The sequence below is a fragment of the Pocillopora damicornis genome, chromosome 4, assembly GCF_964200805.1.
Source record: "Pocillopora damicornis chromosome 4, jaPocDami1.2, whole genome shotgun sequence".
Classification (NCBI taxonomy): Eukaryota; Metazoa; Cnidaria; class Anthozoa; order Scleractinia; family Pocilloporidae; genus Pocillopora; species Pocillopora damicornis.
The window spans coordinates 14,421,144-14,442,531 of NC_142673.1; the positions used below are offsets into that span (position 1 = coordinate 14,421,144).

At 36.6% G+C, this 21,388-nt stretch overlaps 4 protein-coding genes across 11 annotated transcripts in view; 3 read left to right on the top strand and 1 right to left on the bottom strand.

The window, feature by feature from the left end:
• LOC113670958 (octopamine receptor beta-2R) lies at positions 1-8,146 on the top strand. 3 transcript variants are annotated; one of them, XM_089204356.1, is made up of 4 exons: positions 1-695; positions 1,179-1,274; positions 5,491-5,602; positions 5,956-8,146. In XM_089204356.1, the coding sequence occupies exon 4, from the start codon at positions 5,972-5,974 to the stop codon at positions 6,839-6,841; it is 870 nt and encodes a 289-aa protein (XP_089060482.1). In that variant the 5' UTR covers positions 1-695; positions 1,179-1,274; positions 5,491-5,602; positions 5,956-5,971; the 3' UTR covers positions 6,842-8,146. The 3 variants fall into 3 exon arrangements, with proteins under 3 accessions (XP_089060482.1, XP_089060481.1, XP_089060483.1); XM_089204355.1 differs by lacking the exons at positions 1-695; positions 1,179-1,274 and adding an exon at positions 2,734-3,442; XM_089204357.1 differs by lacking the exons at positions 1-695; positions 1,179-1,274; positions 5,491-5,602 and adding an exon at positions 5,614-5,679.
• LOC113670960 (octopamine receptor beta-2R) overlaps positions 1,870-21,388 on the bottom strand; it is a 22,456-nt gene continuing 2,937 nt past the window's right edge. The window contains exons 1-4 of one of the 5 annotated variants that reach the window (XM_089204359.1): positions 20,552-20,689; positions 19,947-20,188; positions 16,994-17,048; positions 1,870-2,386 (exon numbers count right to left, since the gene is read on the bottom strand). In XM_089204359.1, the coding sequence (XP_089060485.1) occupies positions 2,325-2,386; positions 16,994-17,048; positions 19,947-20,045 (216 nt within the window). In that variant the 5' untranslated portion in view covers positions 20,046-20,188; positions 20,552-20,689 and the 3' untranslated portion in view covers positions 1,870-2,324. Of the gene's footprint in view, positions 2,387-10,560; positions 12,475-16,993; positions 17,049-19,213; positions 19,676-19,946; positions 20,189-20,551; positions 20,921-21,388 lie in introns of those variants that run through there. The other 4 variants (XM_089204358.1, XR_016185948.1, XM_089204361.1 and 1 more) reach the window with 4 other exon arrangements.
• Positions 13,780-21,388, top strand: part of LOC113670988 (uncharacterized) — an 8,843-nt gene continuing 1,234 nt past the window's right edge. Inside the window, exons 1-5 of one of the 2 annotated variants that reach the window (XM_089204340.1) lie at positions 13,780-14,484; positions 15,048-15,203; positions 15,921-16,962; positions 17,508-17,591; positions 18,110-19,703. In XM_089204340.1, the coding sequence (XP_089060466.1) occupies positions 14,467-14,484; positions 15,048-15,203; positions 15,921-16,962; positions 17,508-17,591; positions 18,110-18,357 (1,548 nt within the window). In that variant the 5' untranslated portion in view covers positions 13,780-14,466 and the 3' untranslated portion in view covers positions 18,358-19,703. Of the gene's footprint in view, positions 14,485-15,047; positions 15,204-15,920; positions 16,963-17,507; positions 17,592-18,109; positions 19,704-21,388 lie in introns of those variants that run through there. The other variant, XM_089204341.1, reaches the window with a different exon arrangement.
• The window catches only part of LOC113670969 (uncharacterized), an 8,611-nt gene continuing 7,987 nt past the window's right edge, over positions 20,765-21,388 (top strand). The window contains exon 1 of the mRNA XM_089204344.1: positions 20,765-21,139. The gene's annotated coding sequence lies outside the window, so the exon portion shown is untranslated. The remainder of the gene's footprint in view (positions 21,140-21,388) is intronic.

Genomic DNA, 21,388 nt, shown 5'->3' on the forward strand with positions numbered 1-21,388 from the left:
CTTGAAGAGCGTCTTTCGGTACAGTTCTTCCGAATAAGCGTTGTAAACTGTTACCACTACATTTGGAGGTATTTGGCATTCTTAAAATTAATTTTTCTCAAAATTTTTATTAGCTGGGGTAGAGAATCAAATTGGACCACGCCTCACAACCATTGCATAGTATATGAATACTGCTGGGGTAGAGGTCCTTCTAGTCGCTATTCGACAGACATGACCTGAACATTTTATGGAAAAATGAATTCTACTAATTAGGACCGAGACGAAAGTTAATTCTTGTTGTACTTCGTGCCCGTAAACTTTCTATTACATTGTTTATTTTATGCAAATCTTTTCACGAAAAAGTAGATAAAAATCTTAGGATTCTATTTCCTTCCCGTGCGTAGAAAGTTTGACTACCTTTTCTCCCTAAATCAGCTGTCTGCAACTTGCTGCTTGCTAAAGCGTTATTAACCAGCTTACAACGCTCAATTCACTTTCCTTTAGTTGATGTCATTTAATACGTTTGCACACATGTCACATGTGTTTGGCAGTTCATCAACCTTGAACAAGCAACCCCAACTGTTATAATAACCATTGTTGATTTTTAATTTTTTTTTTAACGAAATGGACTCGCTTTGAAGAGATCTTATTGCGTTTGGCCAGCGATTCCGGTTTTTCCTCTGCTGTTCATCGAGAGGTACTCGACATCGTTTCAGGTTAGGGTCTGCCGGTGAATTCACCACAAGCAAGCTGTTACCTTAGAGAAGCGAGTTTAAAAGGAATACGGCAAGAATATCACTTTGAATTTTTATCCATTAGAGGCTGGTTATTAAACCTACGTTCAACTGTTGTGCAGAAAAATCAGGCTCGAATCCGAAATCACCCTGAATTCAGCCACACGTTTCATCTGAACAAACACCGCAGTAAAATCATTCATTTTAGATAATCCACTTTAAGAAAATCTCAAGGTTCAGTGATTGTCTGAAACAACGGCCTCAGTTAGACTTCTTTTATAAACTGACTCGAGCAGTTGTGGTTACTGATAGCTATCTGTATATTTCCGATATTTTTCAAAAGCTAGTCATAACATTATTATCCATTAACTGATATGATTTTGTACTAACTGAAATGAACATTATATTAGACTGCACTCATAATTAAAAGTATGCTATATTTTCAAACGAAACTTTCTTCATAAGGAAGTACAAGACAAGTACTGGACGTTGAAAGGTTATTTTCGTCAAGGAAAGAAATATGAACAGGGAAGCCTAACTCGCCAGCTGTGCTCCTAACAGGTAAATTATATTTCCTACAATGCACTGTCATGATATGCAAAATAGTTACGAAAGGATGTATGCAAAAAGAGTATGAACAATGACAATTGTATGCATGACGCTTGGTGGAAAATGTTTATCTCCCAGTTTACCTTTTTTCACTTCACGTATGTAGAAGAAGGACGAAAAGTTTAGGATTTACCTTTTTTTTCAAAATTTAGAGATGAAATCAAATAGTAGATGTCGTCGGTATAATCGCGCGGAAGAACCGTACCATTTTTATCTTCTTTATGCATATATGATATTGTTTTAAACATTCTTGAATACTGCCTCTCTCGTCATTTTTCTTTTCCTTACATTTTATTTACGTGGTCTCCTTCGAATGTAATTCAAAATGCTTTAGCTCATGTCGTATCTTGGCTTTGGTGCGGTTTCACAGCTTCCTGCCAATCATCTTTGATCAACTGAGTTTCTCCACTGAATTTCAACCCTTCGCAGTAAATTTTAAATGTCTACTCAGTATTTAGGATCAATCGACCAGTTCTCTGCCAATCAGCAAGCAGAAATATTTATAGGTGTGTAAAATAAAGTTCAAAATTAACACAAGCACAAATCATTACGACGGTGGCGTTAAGATTTTAATTATTGTTGTCATCATTATAATTTTTTTTTTGGTGGATTTTCCATGAAAGGATCTAAAATACGATTCCCTTGCAAAAAAAACTTATGCTGAAGAGGACTGCAACTAGGTGCTCCATAAATAATCGCAAAAACATCCTCACCATCGAACTACGTCTTCTCTACTGGCGTGAAATCTTTGTTGCCCAATTTATGCGTGGAGAAGATTGAGGTCATATCTTATTATTCATTCTTCCATGAATTCGCTGAATCAAACAAAAAAGGTAACAAAGCTTGAATGCATTTGGAACTGTAACTGTGAATTTCTACGGGAATCAGAGTTCTTTGTTGTAAATTTATTAAATGAAAGTCGTAAGTTTTCTTGCACTCTAACGCTTTTTGTTGCTGTTTGACGGCCTCTCGTTGGTGATCTCCAACATATGGTTTCGTATCCTATAGGAGGCAGCGCCAAGCTTTTTTTCCCCTTGAATTTCTCAGGTCCCGTTGCAGTTCACCTGCAGATGGATAATTTTGTCATTTAGTTATCAACCACATATGAAGCAATGTGCACTTAGCATAAAATTGTACCATCTTGATCAGCGGGCGAGAGTTTGTATGTATATGAATTGGCCACAAATTTGTACGAATTTTTATCTCTCAGATCTAGATTTCAGTTGTTTTTATCACTTCTCTGTTTCCCTTTCAATTTTTTTTTTCGGCGGGGGAGGGTGTGGGGATAATATATAAATAATATCATGTCAACATGTTTTTGTCATCTTGAAACCTTTGTTTTGTTGCCGTTTGAGGGTATCCAGTCAATACCTTTTTATTTATACACAACTGTCGGCATTGAATTTCAATACTGTTCACTGAAATTTTGCATCCCACTAGGTTTGATTGACGTCACAATGGACGTTTCGTCCTCACGATTGTCATTCGAAAATTCTAGCATGTTTGTAAATTATTTTGAACATCGTGGTAGAAGACCGATCAGTAGTTTAACTATGGAGAAAGACTCTGGATATATCTTGTTTTTCGTTTTTTTTTGGATGCACGATAAACGTACATGACGGACCGATTACGAGACATTCTGAAAGAAAAATCTAGAGAGTGAAATATGATAATTACTCTTAAACACATTCGACAGGCTCCGTAAAATGTTGTTTGCTCGTGTTTTATTGTTTTGTTCACTAATTAAACTCTTTCAATGCAGTACTGCCTGAGGTAATTTGCTTTTTGAGCTTTGAACAGTTTAGCTACAATTAGTATCAAATCATTCTCCCAGAGAAGTGCTTTTATTGTGTGCTGAACAAACTTATGGAGGCACAAAACAAAAACTGGAAAATATCAACAATTAGCTTCCATCATTTGGTTGATGTAATAACATCTGCTAACCACCAAGGCCACGGTAATCATCCTAAGCATTGAAATGCAGCAAAAACCACAACCACTTTCGATTGCGAGTAGTTGCTTACCGGGTAATCAGTAACGCAGAACCACGATCGGGCAAGCGATCTGACTGTTGTCCGATTTGGAAACATCCTTGTCTTTGATATCAATAGATGAAAATGGTGAGTTGTTCTTCCCTTCTTATACGTTCTATAATAAGACAGACCTCGACTTCTCTTGAAGAAGCGGGGTTTTTATGGCTGACTAGGTAGCGACGGCTTCTCAATGATGAATATTAAAACGAAAATCATGTTTTTTAATTTCTTTTAAATGATGACAACCTCAGTGATTAATGCTCACAATTAAGACTTGCCTAATTTTTTTTCTTTATGGGATTACTGGCATCATTCGATTGACAGCTATCTATCATTTGATTCAAAATTCTGTCAGATTAAATGCCCTGTAAAAGAACAACAAAAGGAAAACAGTTCTCATTTTTAACGACTAAAGAAATTTGTCTTGTTTGTTTATTTCTCAGGATCTCCCAACATTGAGACGTAGTAAATGTCAATGAAAAACTCGAGTAACAATATGCATAAAGAATCCATGTTTGTAGTACAATACACCTTAACATATGAGCGACATAATCAAATTACGGACAAAACTCAATACAATTTACTTAGCCATTACAATTTAATAGATGTTAAGTCAATTTAGTTCAGTTCTCCAAAGGACGGCAGAAGGTGTTAATGCTTTCTCGGCACCAGAACATGAGTTAAACGATCGGTTAAAGTGTTGGTAAGCATTTATAATAACAATGGGAAAAGCTTTAAGTATGGTGACCAAAAGGTGTCTCCGTGGCTTGCCCACGATTGCTTTTCGCAAAAGTGTGTTTAAAGACATAAATTAGAAAAAATTTTTACGAATAAGCGAAGGAATCTTCAAATGATGAACTTAATTGTGGTTTTCCATGTTCTGTTCGCTTTAAACACAGGAACAAATAATTTAAAATATTCCTACTTATAACAGTATTTTGGCTATTTTATAAAGATTAATTTCAGACAAGTTTTCATCTCATGCGTTTTAGAGGGCGACACAACAAAGCTTTCAATCCCAATGGCAGTTTGGCTTATCGATGGCGTGGCTCAGTCGTTTCTTGACATGGTGAAGTACGTAGACGTTCTTTTCAGCAGAGCCGAAAATTCAAAACATTCATTTTTTCGAGTTCCATTTCATTAAATTGTGAAACAAGAGGAAAACGATCGTTTGGAAAAGCGTGTCAAAAGAGTTCTATGATTACGTTAGTCTCCTGCAACAATTTTTCCTGAAGTTTTAAACAAGAAAAAAATAAATAAATCTTAGGTAGTGACAGAAAGGTTACCCAGAGTTCGCTTGAGAAACAGATGAACGCGATGACCTTGAGTATCATTAACACTTTCATAAGACAACCACTATCCGGTTTGCATTATGCAAATGATTGCAGACCGATTTTCAGTTCAGAAATACATGCAACCATAGTGAATTTATTACATCTACATTTACTAATTTGGATGATCTTTTGAGGAGTTACTACGTACCACAAGGTGCTACAGTTCCTTGGCTACAATTGCGCTCCATTAATTCAAATCAAAAGTTAATTTCCTTCAAGATAACAAGCACTGCGTAGGATTTGACTTCATAGCAGGTTTAATTTCGATAGAATGACCCTGTACGTAACATACAGAGAAAAGGGAAATGATTTTGTATGGCAGAAAAAAAAAACGCTCGCTAGAAATTATCTTCCCGTCTTCAGTAAAATGTGGTAGTTATCACCAAATCTACGATTTCAAGATTTCTTGCTGCCATAATAAGAACCTTTAATTACCCATAGCCCTGAGAAAAACGTCAGAAAATTGTAAAAAAACGACACAGCTACCAGAACTTTTTTTAATGAAAAGTAGTATAGGAAATCTGCATGCAATATTCACCTTTTTAAAGAACTGTGAAATATAAAAGGCAAAATTGATTAAAATTGGCAATGTTTACAATAGCGATTTAAAACATCATTGTCTTCTCTCCATTCAGGTCCAATATAAATCAGAGGAAAATACTTAATTGTCTGAAAGGAATGAAATATGTTTCTTGTCTGTCGGAAGCAGCGGAAATAGTAAAGAGCTAAACTCCGGTATCTTGTCGTGCATTCAAGAACGATGATATACTGTTTACCACGATATACTTTCTTTTTTTCTAGGTCGAATTAGAGACTAATAAGTCACGCTAATCCGCAAATTTAACTCCAGTGAAGTACGAATTGGGCGAAAAAGCTTGAAAACCTAAAGTTATTCTTCTTTTCTGCCAAACAGGTGGGTAATCTTGATCTCTGGGATGTTTCCAAAGACTCTTTTTCGCCTCATTTGATGCACCCTTAAAGTGGCAAACAGTAAGCGAAAACTATAGAACATGGACATGATGGGAAAGATAGTAAAACTAATTTCGAAAAAGATGATGAATAAGAAAAGTAACAGATGAGGATGGAAAAATCGACTCGGGTTTCAAATGACAAAACCTCAACAACCTTATGCTAATTTTTTCTCTGTATTTAAGATGCTTTTGTATAATTACGGCTCGACGCAATTGAGAGCTTATCGAAGGTATTCTAACAGTAAAATAAGTCAATCAAAATAACTAAATTTTTACTTTCGTTTTTTTCTTTAAGGGATAGCTGTTGCAACATGAGTAATTGGTACTGGTTGACGGCATGGTTGCCTTCATTATTAGCTATTATTGGAAATGGCCTCGTGATTTATTTGATTCGTTCACGTCCTAGACTGCGGACCTTACAAAACAGATTTGTTCTGTCGCTTGCAATAGCTGACTTCTGTGTTGGGACATGTTATTACCCAGGGCATGTAATATGCAACTTTTTGCTCGACTCAAAGTGCAATGTGATGATTAGAGATGACATTGCTGTGTACATGATCTACTCTTCTGTGTCCAATCTGTGCGCCATGGCTATCGACAGGTACATCGCCATTGTCAGACCTTTACGCTACTTAACACTCATGACGACTACACGCGCAAAAATACTGACGACAATAGCATGGATGATTCCGATGGTAGTCTACTTTATTCCCGCCATTTGTGTCAGCCTGAAATTGTTTAGCATAAACTTTAAGATAAGTGTGGTAATCTGGACCACGATTTTCGAATTTATTCCGTGCACGTTGTTGTTGTTCGCTACCATGCAGGTTATCATTATCTCGAAGAGGCATCGCCGAAGAGACGCAAACTTCTCTCAGTTAACGCTTCGACAAAAAGCTTCGACATCAGTGATTGGATCAGTTGTGGCTATTTTTCTTCTTTGCTATGCTGTAGAGGTTTACAGCTCGTTTTGTCATTTTACATCATTGTGTTCTCCACATGATAACATATACAACGCAGTGCGTTTTCTCATTATTGTTAATTCGGCTGCAAATCCTATCGCTTATGCGTTGTTCAAGAGAGACATGAAGAGAGAACTTGATAAACTTATCTGCAAAAACTCTTTCACGAAACCAAGCCTTTTGTCGAGACGTAGTAATGAAAGATCGACCAGTCTTTGAGTTATCACAACTGCACATCTTAGGAAGAAAACAGATACGGCTGCGCTTTCAGAGTTCTAAGGTGCGACTGAACAAAAAATATGTGATAAAATTAGGCGTTAAGGATACCTACTCGTAAAAGCTTATTTTACCCTGTTGTCTCGTTTCCTATATCCGGACCTGTTGTGAAATAACTAGAATGACTACTTCGGATGAAAACAAGACAAAATGAAGACAAAACTACATTAGAATTTACTATGAAGTATTACTGTTCTCTCTCTTCCATAACGTTGAAGAACTTTGACTGACGCTATAAAATAATAAAAAAATTTCCTCCAGTTATGGATAATTAGGGTCAAAGCGCGTGCGATCGAGTAACCATTTTCTGTCGTTAAATCTTCAGCATTAAATATTATAATTTCAAGATGAAATTTATTTTCTTAAGTGACATGCGAAGGAGTGATGTTATTCATAACAGCAAGAGAAGGGCCTCTTTTGGTTACAGTTGTCACAAGTCTTGTCATGACTCCTTAGGGATTCGATCATGAGAGACCAACGTGTATGCCGACAATGACTGTTGATATAAAAAGAGCACATTTATTATTTGGATTCTACGACAATATTATAGCATTCTATTTACAATAATTTACGCCTAATTGAAACGACGTTGTTTAAAAAACAAACTGAAAAGGAGAAGGCCAAATAAGAATCAATCAGTATAAATAAATATGTTGCATAATTCTCATTCATTATTCTAAAGATGAGTGATTGTTTAGCGGGCTTCATTGCTGGATACCGCTTCAATGAAGAAAAATTGCTGTATTCTGCTGTTACTGAATCGGAAAGAACAATAGGAGACCCATACACAAAGCAGGTGGAAGATAAAGGCACACTGTGGGAGTTTAATGCATGTATTTAAGATCCATTTTAGTTTAAGCGTTGCCAAAAGAATTTCATCTTTAGATACTAATGAGATTGAAGACTTAAAGCCTGGAAAACTCAAGTCGTTATATATTATAACACCTCTGGGCCAAAATACAAATTAATTCTGATGCCCTAGCTATCTCATAAAAATCTGAAATAACTTAAACCTTGATGAAATGAGCCCTATGTATAAATTAAAGCATATCCTATGCTATTTTCATAATTACTTTGAAAAATGTAGATTTGACTGTCTTGACTTTATCGCTTTCGCATGCATCTTTCCTTGTTCTTGTTTAAGCGTGTAATATTGACTTTTACTATGTATATTATGTCATATCAATTTAACAAAGCTTCAAATTTCAAATGTGCTTTGACATGAAAATAAAAAAATGTCAAAATGCAGCAGTGACAGCCTCAATTTCGCTTCATGAACTTGCTCAATCTACAGACTTAAACCCTAATGAAACTCTAATTCTTTTCAGCCGCGGACATCCAACTTGTAAATTTTGAACCTAACTTATTGCAACCAGATTGCATATATATTCTCTTTATAGTAAGCGAGAAATGCTTTATTATTCTTATTATTAGCAACAGTTCAGAGGACCTCAATCAGTCACTTCAAGAAATAAGAGTATTAACACCCGAGATGAAACTAATTTCAGCATCCTTTTTCCCACTACTGTAAAGTGAAAATAAGATGTCTTTATGACCAACATGTAATTGTAAAAAAATATGAAGTACTTATCGGGGTTTTCTTGCCACCCTTCCCCCCTATTAGAACTAAATGTTAACAGTATTCTTTGACAATTTGCAATTGACAGTTGGTAAAAGCCCCCTTCAGGTTAAGAATTTGAATGATTGACGAGTTGGTGCATCATATCTGTTATGTAATAATGGTATTCCAGAACAAGATCCTGTCCTTTCGAATCTTTTCAAAGGATTTACAGGCTTCTATAATTATCATGTTAGGGCCGCAGTTTGTTATCGTAATGCTTTTTATCGTTATACGCTGGTTAGGTCCGCGCAAATCTAATGCATTCCCCGAGTGCATTTTAAGATTACATTTTCTCTACCGAACCTTCATCACGTCAGTGATTCAAGGAGGATTCGGGAGCCAGCCAACTACTGAGATGTTATCTTCCATTTGTAAAGGGCACCTGCAGTGTTAGATTATGCAATTCAAAATTTTGGGTTTAAGCCACATTTTTTGCGGTTATCCGATCAAAACTGGAACTTAAAATGCTACAAATCACACGGCTTTAGTTTAGAAGCGTGACCTTCATGTTACAGTATGGAAAAAAAGGAAAGGTGCATGCTCAAGTGACGAAATAAAATTTCAATCCATGAGGTTGACAAGTTAGAATGACTAACTAGGAAAAAGTTGTCCTATGGTGTTGTCAATTGTCAGATTGTTCAACAAAGGAAGTACCATAATTTAATAAAAATCATATTTAGGCTTTCCCTTTAAAGATTATACGATAATTCTTCGTTAACTTCATCAAAAGGTTTTAAGAAGATTAAGGAGTCATTTTCAACATAGGATTCACCTTTAGTCAGAAATAAACGCATGTACGCATTTTTATTTTGCTTCGAGTTCTGAAGTATCACCTGTCTAGATTTCTTTCAGTCGTCGACGTCTGGCTTCCTGCTAACATGCATGCTGCATGCTTTTGTACGTGTTCGATGTTATCATCTCAAATCAACTGCACAGATACTTCATACTCTTCGATTTCTACGTATTTTTGTTCAGATTTGTCTCTTATGTAATGTAGAACACAGTGGTAAATAATAGCTGATTGCATAGCGATTGAAAACAAACGGATAAGTTAACATGCCTGAAAGGCGGTTTATTACAGCGATGTTCAATCGGTCATCGTGTTAACTTATGCGACTTGCATAGGAGAAAACGATTCACTTCAGAAAAGAAAAATACATTCGCCGTGGATTAATTAAAATCACTCCAAAAACAATGAGAAACGTGTTTATGGTGTGCAAAAAGCCCAAAATTATTGACAACGACTGTAGCCAAGAGACACAGTGGCGGACAATACAGTTTCGTTCGAAATTCCCCCTTTGGTCAAAATGTCATTAGTAAAGTTAACATTTCTTTTTTTTTAACATTGCGATTTATTGTTGATCTTTAATTACAAATGAAACAGTCTCCTCTGACAACAAAATCAACATGGCTCACCTAGTTTAGCCACTCCAATTATAGTGTTCATTTATTCCACTTTAACATTCCAACTGTAATTAAATTACGACAAGGAGTTAGCGAAAACATAAATTGCTCGCAAAATAAAGTGAAAATAAATTAAATTTGTTAACTATATCCTCGATGTCTGTGACTAAAATCAATCTCTCCATATTGATTTACAGTTCATCAATACCTTGGCAATTTCAAGTTATTTTCAGCACCTACAAAAATCGCGTCCGCATGTTTATTATTAGTCTCATTGTTAAAAACATGAATAACATTTTCAGATTTACAGGATTTATTCAAAGAAATGATCGAGAAAATAATAGTCTCCCACTGTGATGGGCTCTAAATGATAAAAAGAAAGCCAACATCGACGGCATATTCTAAGGAACGGTGATTGTCTTCATTCACGCCATGACTTTTCCTAATTAAGGGTTAATACTGGGGAATCATTCATCTTTGGTACGTCATGTTTTCCAACTCAATGATGGCCAATGAAAGGGATGTCAATTACGAAATGTCCACAAAACATTTTAATTAATGTATTACGAGAAAGGCCTCAAAATAATATAAATATCTGTCAACTTTTGCTCCCATTTTTCATCTTTAGACTCGCAAAAAAAATTCGGTTTTTTATTGCTTTAAAAATTGATAAAAAAAGACCAGATTTCTACTTGTTGTAAATTTACAGATAACATATCCTGAGGCACTGTTTTCTATTCATTCTGACAAGAGCTGGTCAAAAGAAGATTGCACACTAACCAAACCTTGTCATTACACGTACATGTATACATTTTTACAATCAGTTTAAACAAGAGAACTAGTGCTCCCTCTACATAGCGAATATTTTTTTTTTCAATCGTAACTCTGTTTTAAGATTCTTAAGGGACCTTATATAAATTTTAAAAAAACCTTAAACAATAACTTTTAGTGCTTATTTCCTTATCTGAAAGTCATCAGAGGGCCATCAGTGATTTCGAACCGAATATAAATTCAATGCTTTAATCCTATATCGCGGCAACTCATCTTGTCTTTTCACATGCATTGCAAGAGGTCAAATACCAGACGATCGTTCATTACTGCGTCTTGACCTTGTTTTGATAAAAGATCTCTTGCTGATGATCAAATCGAGTTCTCTTCTCATGTCTCTCTTCAAAAACGCATAAGCGACAGGATTCGCTGCCGAGTTAATTATCACGAGAAAGCGCACTACGTTATATATATGCTCATCTAGCGGGCATATCGACGTAAAATAACAAAACGAACTATAAACTTCCACGGCATAGCAAAGAAGAAAAACTGTCACAACTGTTCCTATCACTGAAGCCGAACATGTATTTCGACGCCATTTCAAACTTCGTTGTGAATCTCTGCGACAATGTCTCCTCGAGATCACGATTACTTGTAATGTAGTCAAAAAAAGTGCCGTGCAAGGAAAAAATTCGAAGATCGTGGTCCAAATAACTACACTTATTTTGAAGTTGATGTGAAATAAGCCAAAGCTGGCACAAACAGAAGGAATCAAGTAGACTATCAACGGAATCATCCACGCTACTGCGGCCAATAGTTTTACGCGTTTAGTGGTCATTAGGGACCTATAGTGCAAAGGTCGGACTATAGCGATGTACCGGTCGAAAGCCATAGCGCACAGGTTCGATACAGATGAATAGATCATGATCACTGCAATGTCATCTCTGATAACCTTATTACACGAGTTGAGTAAAAATTGGCATATTGCGTGCCCTGGATAATAACAAACTCCGACACAAAAGTCAGCTATGGCAAGCGACAAAGTGAACCTGTTCTGTATGGTGCGAAGTCTTGGACGTGAGAGAACCAAATAAATAACGAGACCATTTCCAAGAACAGCTAGTAATGAAGGCAGCCAGGCTGTCATCCAGTACCAATCGCTCATGTTTAAAACAAAAAAACGCGACAACTCGGAGTGGAGCGTAACACCTCTAACCAAACATATGCTTCATGTACGACTTCGTTTCCTATGAGAGTGAACATTCACATGCCACCTGTTCTTCTTGTCAACTGAATAGTTACTGAAAAGGTGGCCCTAATTGCCAACGCGAAACATTCTATCTATCATTTGATTTTCAGACCCTCTTTTTCCTTAAAACCACGAAACTCTCATTTTTGGCTGTCAAATTCAAGATGCAATAAAGATGCGTCGAAATCGTAATGTCTACTATACTTTTTTCCTTCAACATGAACTTGATGTCATTCCGCTCATTAGAACAGTTTTATGATAATCCCGTAAGTGAAGATCTCCTTAACATAACAATTGTAGTGACAGGCAAGCGTAATTGCAAAGAAGCTGTGAGTCTCCATGACCAAAAGGGAAGTTCTTCGTAAAAAAAAGGCTCTCATTCATTAGTGGCGAGCACCAAGCGACGGTTGCGGTTGTCAGAGAAACGGCTGCAAAAGGAGAGCTTCTCTTCATCATCTTTTTTTTTCTCCTGAGGGCTACCATTTATCGGTTCTGCTCTTTCGCTCTTTTTTTTAATTTAAAGATTGGCAAAGGCTGAGACGGGAAATCAATTTAAAAATAATTTAACTCACAGTATATCCCGTTATAAACAAGCACCTTTAACCGATTTTAACCTACGAAGACTGCAAAACAAAAACGAGCAGTTATTCCAATCTGGCAACGGTTAAACTGGAGTTCTTGGCAAACTGAATCAGTTCGCGGCGCTCTTCTATTTTTTCCCTTGGGGTTGGGGGGGGGGGGGACGAAACGGAGTTATGCAAATCGACGAAGGAATCACTTGAAAGACACCTTCCACGGAACCCCCTTTTCAAGTTAATTTAAGGTGGCGCAGTGCTCATTGTTTCGTCTTTTGGTTGGCTGTCTTGATCCTTAGTTATTAAACTTGTAAATGAGATATCAAAGGGGATTTAAAAGGATTATCATCAAGTTAAAAGAAGGTCTCCCGAAGAACCGGCAGATTTGTGGTTTGCCTTGTTAAAATTGAAATCCTTAGAGCATACAAGGCTCGTTCATTAACCTATTTCATATTCATGAAGATTAATTCAGGGAAATTGCAGGACTGTATCCTATTCTTTCTAATTCTTTCTTGCTTGATAAGAAAGTGGTGTTTGTTCGGATTGTCTCTAGTCACTTGAAGGAAAAATTGCATCAAATTTAATTAAAAGCATGAAACACAAACATTATATTTATATATTTATCTTATTCCCAGGATTACAACTGTACAAGTTTTGAGTTTAAACTGGTAAAATAGATGCGAAATTGTTTAAGTAGAGGTCTTATATGTTCCTCGCGGCAGGTTAAGAAGAATGAGGCACCTCGTCAACAATACTTAACCGCAAAACATAGAAAGCAGTCAAAGGACACTGAAATCTTTCGGCAAGATGACCTTGGAGCCCAAAGTAATTGGGTCTCAGAGATGCTTTCAGTGAATGATATAATGAGCTACATCAGAGTATAAATTTCGTTTAATACTTGTAATATTAAGAATACCATTGTATGAAAACCGGTCATTCGCTAGCAATAAGGGGACACTAATCGTCAAAGTAATATGACACCCAAGAATCTTAAAGGGCCTCCTTTTACCTTTTTTTCTCACACCACTGATAAGCACAGAATGTACTTGAGATGACAAAATTTTCAAAGTAAACAATCACTTAAGAGACAAGAATAAACCGAAATTAAAAGAGGATTGTTGATTATTGAAACGATAATGACAATAACGTTCACAATGATAATGATAAAGAAAATGGCAATGATAATATTAATTATATATTTCAACTAATAGCCTCAGTTTGCGTGACAAACCATCCGAACAAATGTATTGTTTTCTGTATTTCACGTCCATCAAAAATAAAAGACAAATAGAAACAGTAAATAATAGATAAACAAGAGGCCACAGTGGCCTTCCCTTGGACTTCCCTCTGTGATGGGGGTGTTTTTAAACAAAGTAACGCAGTAACGAGTAACGGCACTATGATCTTGTAAGTAACTGATTCTGTGGATATTTGAAAGCTTTTTTTTTACAAAAATAAAATATCTCCGAGGTTTGTCGTTTCGAGACAGAAGATTAAGAGGTTCTTTTTTAATTGCAAGTAGGTGAACACTCTGCAAACGTCGCGTTGCAACGCAAATTTTAATGAGCGACGTACTGCGAGACGCAAGTTTCGATAAAAACAATTGATATCATTGTCCTATCAAACACCGCATTTTAAGGAGAAATGATATCAAATTTTCAAGAACATAAAAAATCAATTTTGGGTTTTGCCAAGTAACCACAAATCCTTCCTAGGAACCTGAAAACCTGTGCCTTCGCAGATGTAAACGACCGAATTTTAAATGTGGGGTTTTCCACAGGAAGCCCAAGTAATAAGTAGATTTTCACTTCACTTCGGCCCAGGCCAGGTCAGTTTCGAGGAACTGGCTCTAGTTTCGATTCCTTTCTGTCGAAGCACTCGGTGAATGTATCTCAGGAAACCTTTCTAGTTTTCATAGAGAATCCGGGATCATTTTCAGTGCACAACAAAGATGGGAAGACATCATAAGGTATTAATCTACGATGAAAGCTTAGGTGGCTAAACTAGAAGATTTGGACGTCACTTATACTGTTTATCGACGACTTTACGATGTATCTCGATTTTAGGTACCTATTGCCGATGACTAACCATTCAGGTTATCTAAAACGCCCGTTTGAAAAATAACTGGAAAGGGCTCAAATCAACTTTTAAATGACAGGATGAAATAATACTATTTTTAAGACTTGAACGAACATCGAGGATAAGAATTTGTATACTATTCTCAATGCTGTGCAAACATAGGAACATCATGATCAATGAAATTACAGTTCGAGTTTACGTGTTTTGTCAGTCATTCACTAATAATAATATTGATACGACATTATACCTTGTATTACTTACATACATGGAGGATTTCTCGAACAAAAAGGGGATAAAATTTTTTCCTAAAGATTAACAGCTCGAAATAGAGGATCAAATACGGATCACAGTAACTTCGCAGTTTACCCGTTTAGAAAAGGTATAGGTAGTTAAGATAAAGTGAATTGCATATTTCCGAATTTTTTAAGTAATTTCGTTCTTTTCTGATTACAGGCTTCTGTACTCCCTTTATGTTCAAGAAAGATAGACCTCAAAGAAGATCCTGCAAATGTGATTAGAAAGACACTATCTAGTCTCTGGCCGACTAGGATCCAGAAAATAATTCTGCTAATCATCTCAGCCATCTTCCTCACTCTAATCAATTGCTATGTAAGTGATGAGTTACAATTTCCAAGAACATTAATCACAGAACTTGAAAGTTTTAATTGTATTCCTATTATCCCATGCGTAGTTTTTGGTGTCACGCCATCACTGAAATTGTTATCCTATATATATATACACACATATATATATATATATATAGGATTTAAATCGCCGTTTTCTTGACATTATTTAAGTTTGATTTAGTGACTTTCTAGCGACTTCTGATTTTGCTATCTGTATGGTTTGGTGTCCAAAAACACCTTATTTAAAATCCCATATTTATACCTGGGTTTTAACTTTGTTGTTTGAATCTAATAATCACGTGCTTCTAGCGAGTACGCGAGCGTGTAAACAGGGGTTTTGGGCCGAAAGGTCTTAGTGGACAAATATTTGTATGTACTAGGTGATCCAAGTGTGACTATAGGGGAGAATAACGATTCACATGGCGATTCTAAGGCAGTTCTAAGAGATTTGGGCCTGAACGTTTCACTGATTTTTCAAAATGCACGGATAAATTAACGAATTTAGATTGCAGCCATTTTTGGGATAAATTACGAGGGCAGTGGAGGGTAGATTGCAGATAACAAATGACTCCCTTAATATTTCAGTAGTAGTCAATGTACAGCCAGACCCCCTCCCCAAAATTAAAATTTGGGGAAGGGGATGGCTGTATACAGGCTATGCGGTTGAAGTGCTTTAACATCTCATTTTCTTCTCGCACAGTTGTTTATTCTACCGGAATTGCCCCAAGCTAATAACAATCCCGATGGAACATGTCCAACTTCATCATACACTATTCTTGATGACCAAAATACGACAATCGGATGTCAGCTTTGCCCAGACTGTGCCCCAGGTCACCAACTAACTCCACCATGTGGCAGTAAATTACAGCAAAATGCTGCCTCAATAACCTGTACGACATGTCCATCCCAAAGTTATAAAGAGAGACATGGTAGTGCATCATGTAAAGTGTGCAGGACATGTCACCCGAGAGAGACCACTAGCCCATGTACATCAGAGACAAATGCACACTGCGGAGGTTGTCCTCGTGGAACCTACCAATGGGGCTACACAGTTGACTCTTGTAAAAAGTGCTCAACTTGCTGTGCAATGAAACGCTTTGCCGAGGTGGAATGCTTTTATCTGAGGCGATGCTTGAGAAAAAACTGCACCAAAGAAATGGAAACTGGGGAACGCAACCCTCAACAAGCAGATGCTACAAATTCTCAAAGTGTGCGAATGCCTAAAAGAGTGACACCTCCTGTGCCAATGCCACTCCATGACCTTTCTTCAGGTAACAACTCAGACCAACTAAAAAAACAGGGTTTACAGATCATAGTATCCAAGTTAACGAGAACAAGAGTTACAACAGAGGTGCTGCAGGCCATACAAAGAGGAAATGTAAAATCTGCTTCAAATATGGCCAAGGAAGAAATACATTCTACTCAGATCATCTCAAGCAGTACCCACAACACCACTACTGGACCACAGAAGGGATTTGGAACTCTTCCCAGTGGCAATGCTGTGGAGCCAACGTTGCTGATGGCTGTAAGCTACCTTAGTGAAACCATTAAACACTTGATAGCTGTGTTAATTTCACTTGCAGTGATACTTGGAATTATTGCACTTACTTCCGTTGGTTTGCTCATAATAATATGCTGTAAACCTCAGACAAGTGGTATTACGATGACTTGTTGTGCACAATACATAAATCGCAATTATGAAGGATTTGAGCCTGTTACATGTGACACAACACCTAAAAAAGGCAAGTTATGCAATAATGAGAGAAAACTTACATGCTGAGGGTTCCCGCCCTGCTTTGCTTTTCCAGACAAGAAAATAGGCTGTTATCTACAAAAAGACAAATATATCAAACTGTTCACAGGGCATGTATGGAAAATTGGGAAGAAATCATGAGGCAGAATATTTTACCTAAACAACTTTATGCTGCAATTTCAAAACTGAAATGCAAAGAGACTGACATTTGCATGAGTGGTGAGGCTTCAGCCCCTCCCCTTCCCTCTTCCCGCCATTCTTCCCCACCCCCCCCCTTAACTCTCAAGGATAGTTAAGCCTTGCAGCAATGCCACGAATTATTGCAGAAACTGTTTTGTACATCAAGATAATGATTAAAAAGCAAAACTAACTAAATTACAAAACAGTCACACTTAACATTACCACAAGATAGTACAGTTGATAATAAAAACATTATCTGATCAGTTGTAGATATTTTCGGTGCAATTTTTTTTAATAAGCTGAACCTTTGGAGGTAATCATGACATACTGAAATTTCCCATTGTAATTTTTCAGATTATGTTGACCTAGTCAATGGTATTTGGGACGCTTTGAACAAAACCACCTCAACAGATGGCAAAGCTTCTGTTGACCTTGAAAGTGAGTTTCCATATATTTAAAATAGTTAATAATTAAAGACTAGGTTGGAGCTTTAAAATACCTTCAAATTGTTTGCATGGCTATTATGTTTAGTCCTTTCTGTGGTTTGCAATTTGTTTCCTTTTTGTTGTTGCAATTTTAACTTTTTTCTTTTGTTTTTTTTTTTTTGCTTTTGAAAATTGGGATATGGAACACTGAGAATCAGGCATGACTGTAATCACAATGTAACTTTCCTCTCCCTGACATTACTACCACATTTTTCATTTACTTGATACACAAGCAGTAGCCTCCATTCATTGCAGTGATATGGTCAGATATTTGTTCTTGGACATAAATATTTGTTCCTCAGAGCTTCCATTTTTCTCTGAGCTTTGCTCTCAGAAAATTTTCCACTCCTTGCAAAGGTAAATAATATATCTGTGACAAATGGATGCTTGCAGCTCCTTTGAATCTTCAGTCTTTGATGAGTAATTTACAGTTTAGTTTATTAATTAATATATTGATTCTAATGCTTACAGGTTTGAAATTGACCAACATATCTCAAGATGTCGAAGACATACTTGTTAAAACACTTGATGTGCCCTTAATGGGGAAAACTGAATGCGGCTTTGAAAAAGTGGGAAAGGCACTGGAGATTGATGACCTTAATCTTCAATACTTGAAGAACAACAAAGAAGGGAGTCCAACTTGGCAACTGTTGGAAATACTCAAAACAAAATATCCACATTTCACTGTTGCTGATCTACTACACCCATTAAAGAACTAAAAGGATATAAATATCTTCAGACATTGTTTTTATACACTTCAGTATTTAAACACAGTATGAAAGTAAACATACTGACCCAAAAATGCTACTCCAGGGAGTACCTTGGCAATTTAACTTTTACACTTGCAGGTTGAGTAGTACTTTGTGTATACATAATTCTTGCCATGTCATTTATTATCAGTAGAAATTGACTGTGCCATCCTTCATTAGCATTATTTGAATAGATGTAAATAATTAAGTAGAGCTAACTTATTAGCCATGAGATATTATAAAACACCTGTTTTATAAAATTTCTGATTAAGCAGGCAAGGAATTTGTTGATTTGAGATAGGGGAAGGATTTGGAGGGAGGGCATGTGAGGTGGCATGCTTAATTGAAATTTGCTGAGGGTTAAAAGTGTTTAATTCATCATTTCCCTTTTGAAGAGTTGGCCAAATTGAACAGCAACAAAATGAGGTATGCACTTCTTTGTTGAAGAGCCTGTGATATTTACTCCTGAAACTGGAAGATGAGTAATGTTTTTCTCAACTTTAACCAAGATCAAAAAAGTTGCAATAGTCCAGCCTATCATTAGACTGTTTAGGCTGGATGTAAGGAGGGAGGAGGGAAACATATAGTGGAGAGCTTTAAATCTGGGGCGGTGGGAGAGCTTATTCATTGAACTTTGACTAGTTCATGGTTTTCTATTTACACCTAGCTGATCCCTGAATATGCCATGTAATGAAGACATGAATATAACAATGCTGTAGTGATAGGCTGAATTTTCATCTGAAAGAGTTGCATGTTTTTTTTCAAAGAGGCCTTAAATTTAGCAAAGATGTAAATATATCCAAAAATGTAAATATAGTCATTTTAAGGTGTGTAGTATTAAAATGTGTTTGTTTTATTAAACACAGTTTTGAGAAAATAATATAAAAATGATACTAACATGTGATAAAATGTTTAACATTTTACTGGAAATGTTAATGGACAATTGTAAATTTGGGTATTTTAGGACATACATTATTTAAAAGTTCACTGATTTTTTAACATAGTTTTGGTAAAATAATACAAAAATGATATCACCATGTGATAATTGTGGAGCAACTTTTATCAGAAATAATCATGATTGAATAACTTGAGACATTATTCAACCACTAATGCAAAGAATGATAATTTTTCAGCCCACATTGCAAGGGTGTATAAAAGCAGTTTCATCAGGAAAGTTCTACAAAAAAGTAAGCCGTGTTTCGGAATCTTCAATCTGCGTATGCACACTTATCCAAATATTCTGAAGTTCATGTATGAAGTTAGACAGACTGTCACAGCATGTTGTGTTCTAGGAAATAAAGGCTTAAGTCATTCAATATGACCATAAACTAATTGCAATTTTGAGGTGTTTCCCTCGGTTTATACTGACGACCAGTTTGGGGAAAATTATTACTCGGGCATCAAAGAGCAAAGTCCGAGTGTAGGTTTCAGCTTCCAATTGGTTTTTTTTCCTCGTTAATTCAAGCATTGGGAGGCAGCGAACTCGACGCCCCAGCTGAAAGGGTCTTTCCTGGGCAAATTGGTTAAATACACATGCCATGAGAAAAATAGTCCCTTACCTTTGCAATTACCACATCAATTGAATTATAGTTCGAGCAATAATCTCTAAAATGGTCCTTGGCCTCTTTCTTTTCGTTTCCAAACAAACTGTCCGCCATTTTGTGTGATATTTGCTAGCAAGTGTTCTGAGAAAATACCCCTTTGGGATCCGGCTGACTTGCGTCCGACTCGGGCCCAGTAGTTTCGCGCTTACTTTTTCAAAAATAAGCAGCCTCAGGATGGTGATTGCAGTTCTCTATTCCTGTTGATCAAAAACGCAACTTTGTGATAGAAGAAATCAGTTTTCAATATGGTACGCTGGTCTAGTGAGAGGACATGAGGACCAACAAGAGAGGATAGACAAACCTACATGTATATCAAAATTGTTCGAGAAAAAATTTAAAATAGACCACGTGAGGCAGGTGATGTAGTGCAGCTCGCTTTTACTATCGGAAATACATTAACTGTGTGTTTCATTTCGCGAACTGAGGGAAAAAGTTGCGTGACTTAGATGAAATCAAAAGAAATGATGGCATTTACTTTTAATTTCAAAACAGTGTAAGCCATTTTAAAATGAAAGTGACAGAAGCTGTTATGAGAGCTACCTTAAGACTGAGTTGTTTACCGTTTTGGTGGATTTCCGCTCCTCGATCGATTTTACGTCTGCAATTTCGTTCCTTGGATTGATATGAAGTAGGTTAAGATGTTCCCTAAAGAGCCACGTTATTCGGGTGTATATGCTTCCACTTTTTCCAACCATTTTATTATCATACAGCCAGCGAAGTGTCAGCGGTAAAGTGGAGATTTATTACAGTGTATCAGAGGCCTTTATCATTCTTGCCAAATACGTCATCAAAGACGGTATGGTCAAGGGGATTCCCCGTTTGAGAAGTATTGCTCGTCAGTAGGCCTCTATTTGGCATTGTTTCTTTTCTGGTTGTGTATTTGCAAGATGTCCTGAACAGTCTTCTAACACTCGCTGCTTCTGACGTTTCTGGAAAATATCAAACTCTACTAGTCATTTTGCTACGTGAATGGGTTCGGAAACAGGCTGCTAAAAGAAGCGTCTTCAACTTGCCTTGACTTAATTGTCAAGGAAACAAATCAGCGATCCCAACTAAATCGTTTTATCCGCAACATCGGATTTGTTTTGCACAGATCCCGTCTTGCGATTGGTATACTCAACACAAACATCTGACTCAGCCAAAGAAAGGTACTTTTACTTTGCATATTCGTCGACTCAATTGTAAATTCAAACGAGCCCTAGCCGGTAATCGATTTGTCTACATGATTGCAAGACTGCCTTCACATGGAAACGGCGCAGTTTGATTTTTTTAAGTTTTCAGTTCTTTCCTTCTAGGAAGCTGCTTAAGGCAAAACAAAGCTAATCGACCTGCCAAATAAGGGCGGATAGTCGAATTCGTGACTTTTTTTTACTGCAGTATTCCTTAGCTCTTAAGTT

Excerpts from the sequence above, each read along its gene's own strand:
- LOC113670958 (XM_089204356.1), top strand. The coding sequence starts at position 5,972 with ATGAGTAATTGGTACTGGTTGACGGCATGGTTGCCTTCATTATTAGCT.